At 70.5% G+C, this 3,256-nt stretch overlaps 1 protein-coding gene across 1 annotated transcript; it reads right to left on the reverse strand.

Annotated features, from left to right (window-relative positions):
- Positions 1 to 704: 704 nt before the first annotated feature.
- MNEG_12609 (hypothetical protein) lies at positions 705 to 3,051 on the reverse strand (the record flags this gene model as incomplete). Its single annotated transcript, XM_014038920.1, has 3 exons — positions 705 to 762; positions 1,062 to 2,459; positions 2,846 to 3,051. 3 exons carry the CDS (start codon positions 3,049 to 3,051, stop codon positions 705 to 707), a joined length of 1,662 nt encoding a protein of 553 aa, XP_013894374.1.
- Positions 3,052 to 3,256: the final 205 nt, after the last annotated feature.

A 3,256-nucleotide genomic window follows, 5' to 3' on the forward strand; every position in this document is an offset into this window, starting at 1 on the left:
CAGGGCGCCCCCACGCCGGGGGCGGGCACCTCGAGCCGCGCGCGCCATCCCCCGGCGCGGCCCCTCGCGGCTGTTTTAAACCCCTACGTGCAGCGCCCGGCCCTCGCCCTCGCGAACGCGCACGTGCCATGAGCGCGGGCCATCTCCCAAACCCACTTTCAAACGCATGGCTTTTGCCCCCGGGGGCGCCCAGGCCGTCCACCGGCAGAGGCCCGCCTCTGCCAGGCGTCGCGCGGTCAGGGCCTTTTGGGCCGTGCCACAAGCAGCGTTGGGCTGCTGGCTGTGGGCTGTGTCGCTGCCCTTCGACTTCCTGCATGCAGGTGGGGCGCCGCCAAAGCACTGTAGGTGCACTGTCAATGCCGGTCCTTGCCGACTGATTGCGCCGGGCGTGCTGCTGGGGTTGTCTTTGTACCTTTTATGACGAGCGCATTCCTTCTTTTGCGGAAGGTACTTGGGAACCACTTGCCGGTAATTTCCTCCTTGTGTTTTGGATTACTTCTGGGATTGTAACACGCAAACACGTTCACACAAGCGCACACACACACACACACACACACACACACACACACACACACACACACACACACACAAACACACACGCGCGCGCGCGTACAAACTCACATCACACAAACGCACATTCACACAATCACACATAATGCACACAAATATACACGCGCATGCACACGTCGGGTGCATGCACACAGTCACGCGTACGCATACACATGCGCGCGTGCGCGCTTGTTGCGCGCTTCAGCCTTAGGCCTGGAGTGCCGTGCATAGACAGACAGCAACACGCAGCCTGGCAAAGGAATGTAGGCTCCGTTGTGCGCCAAACTCAGTAACACGCCTGAGCCCGGGCGCGGGGGGGCCAGCTTGCGGCAGCTCAACGGCCCCCTCTCGAGGCGCTCCTTGCATCCAGGGCAGCGGCGCCCCTCGCACCCCCACTAGCGCCCCCACTGCCCCTGCTGACGGGTCGCTCCTTTGGGCAGCTGGAATGCAGCTGGCTGACTAGACCCTTGATACCGCAGGCCTCCCCGCCCACTGCTGCCGGGGCCACCCACCTTGTGCCGGTGCCCCACGCGCCTCTCTGTTGCCCCGCCTGCTGCTGAAACTCGCGCCGTCCGGCGGCGCTTCCGGGCGGCCCGGACGCGTGGGGCGCGGCGGGTGGGGCGGCGGCGGCGCCTGCCGCACCCTCCGGGCAATACGCCTCAAGGGCCAGCAGCAGCGACTCGACCTCCTCCCCACTGCAATCCTCGGGCACGGCTGCGGGCAGGGCGCCCCAGGCGGCCGGCGGTGCTGCCGGCTGCGCAGCACACGGGCCGGGGACCTCCCGACCAGCAGCGGAGGTCCCGAAGGGCTGCCAGCCGCCGCAGCCTGTTGCAGGTGGTCCGGCGGGCAGTGTGAAGGAGCGAGAGCAGGGCAGACCCTGCCAAGAGTGCTGCTGCTGGTGCTGGTGCTGGTGCTGGTGCTGGTGCTGGTGCTGCTGCTGGTGCTGCTGCTGCTGCTGCTGCTGCTGCTGCTGCTGCTGCTGCTGCTGCTGCTGCTGCTGCTGCAGCCTCTGCTGCTGCTGCTGCTGCTGCTGCAGCCTCTTCAGCCGCCGCGCCAGCTGGCGCTTCTCCCCGGCCATCGCGCGAAGCAGCTGCGCCGTCATGCCCTCCCCCCTCGCGGCGCCCCTCGGGCTGCCGCAGCTGCTGCTGCGCACGCTGCCCGGCCCGCAGCCGCCGCTGCCGCCGTGCCCTGAAGACACCAGGGAAGACCGGGGCGAGTCGGGCAGCAGCGACAGCAGATGCTGCAGCTGCTGCTGCTCCCGCGCGGCGGCCGACGCCGACGCGTTGGCCAGGCTCTGCTCCAACAGCATCAGCTCTGCTGAAGCGTCCGCACCCTCACACACGGCCGGACCAGGGATGGGCCGCCCCGCCGCCGCCCCCACGCCCGCAGTGCCATCCCTTGCCGCTGTCACGCCGCCGCCGCCGCCCTCGTCTCGGGATGGGAGGAATGCGGCACGCAGCTGCGCCAGGCGCCCCGCGACGGCGGCCCCCGCGGCGCACTCCAGCCGCCCGCACGCGGCCGCGGACGCGTCCAGCTGCCCCCGCAGCCCTCGCGCCTCCTCTGCCGCCGCCTCCGCCTCCGCGCGCGCCCCCGACGCCGCCTCGCGCTCCGCCTGACACTCGCTTCGCAGCGCCTCCGCCTCCGCCTCCGCCGCGCCTGCCGCCGCGTCCCGCCCCGCCCGCTCCTCTTCCGCCCGGGCCTCGCCGTCTGCCAGCAGCTCCGCCGCGCGCCTGGCCTCGGCACGGGCGCGCTCGGCGGCAGCGGACGCCTCCGCGGCCTCCCGGCGGCTGCCGAGAAGCTGCCGCTCACGCAGCTCCACAGAGGCGTGGAGGCGCCGTTTCTCCGCTTGGGCGGCGGCCAGCTTCTGCTCGAGGGCCGCCAGCTGGCACTCCGCCGCCGAGGCCTGCAGCCTGGCGTTCGTTTGGGTCAGGGGTATTACGGTTCACCGACGCACAGGCACGCACCCCACAGGCGCAAGCGCCCCCCCATTGGGAGGGAGGAGACGAGGGGTGCGAAGACCACACCACGGCCCCGCAAGCGCCGCCGCCGCTGCCGCCCATGCAACCGCTCCCGTTTGCTGGAGCCAGATTGTGTTGTTGTTTCAACTCAACCCCGCGGCAGACAGGCCCCAGTGGCTCTCGAGGGGTACGTAGATGAACTGCATCCATCAGTGAATCAGAGCGCCGGCCCCTTCACAGACACACACACACACACAAACACACACACACACACACACACACACACGCACACACACACACGTATGCACGCACGTATGCACAACACAGGACAACCCCACCTGACCTCCTCCAGGTCACGCTGCAGCCCCGCGACGTCCGCCGCCCCCACAACCCCCTCCTGCTGCCACGCCCGCCGCGCCGCCTCCGCCCCTGCCTGCGCCAGGGCCAGCGCCCGCCGCACCTCCCCCGCGCACGCCTCAACCTGACCCCGCAGCTCCCCCGCGCCGCCCAGAACCTCGGCCCGCGCGGCGGCGAGGCTCCGCATCAGGTCCTCTTTTGTCGCCGCCACGAGATCTGTGGCGAGCAGCTGCCCGACAGCTTCCTGGACAGCACCCAGATCTCCCGCCTGCCGCGCCGCTAGGGCTTCCACCTCGGCCCTCGTTTCCCGCAGGGCCGCGGCTGCGGCGGCGCGCACGGCCTGCAGCGCCGCCCTGTGCCGCCCCTCCGCCTCCTGGAGCTGCGCCGACAGC

Source organism: Monoraphidium neglectum, assembly GCF_000611645.1.
Source record: "Monoraphidium neglectum strain SAG 48.87 unplaced genomic scaffold scaffold03334, whole genome shotgun sequence".
NCBI lineage: Eukaryota > Viridiplantae > Chlorophyta > Chlorophyceae > Sphaeropleales > Selenastraceae > Monoraphidium > Monoraphidium neglectum.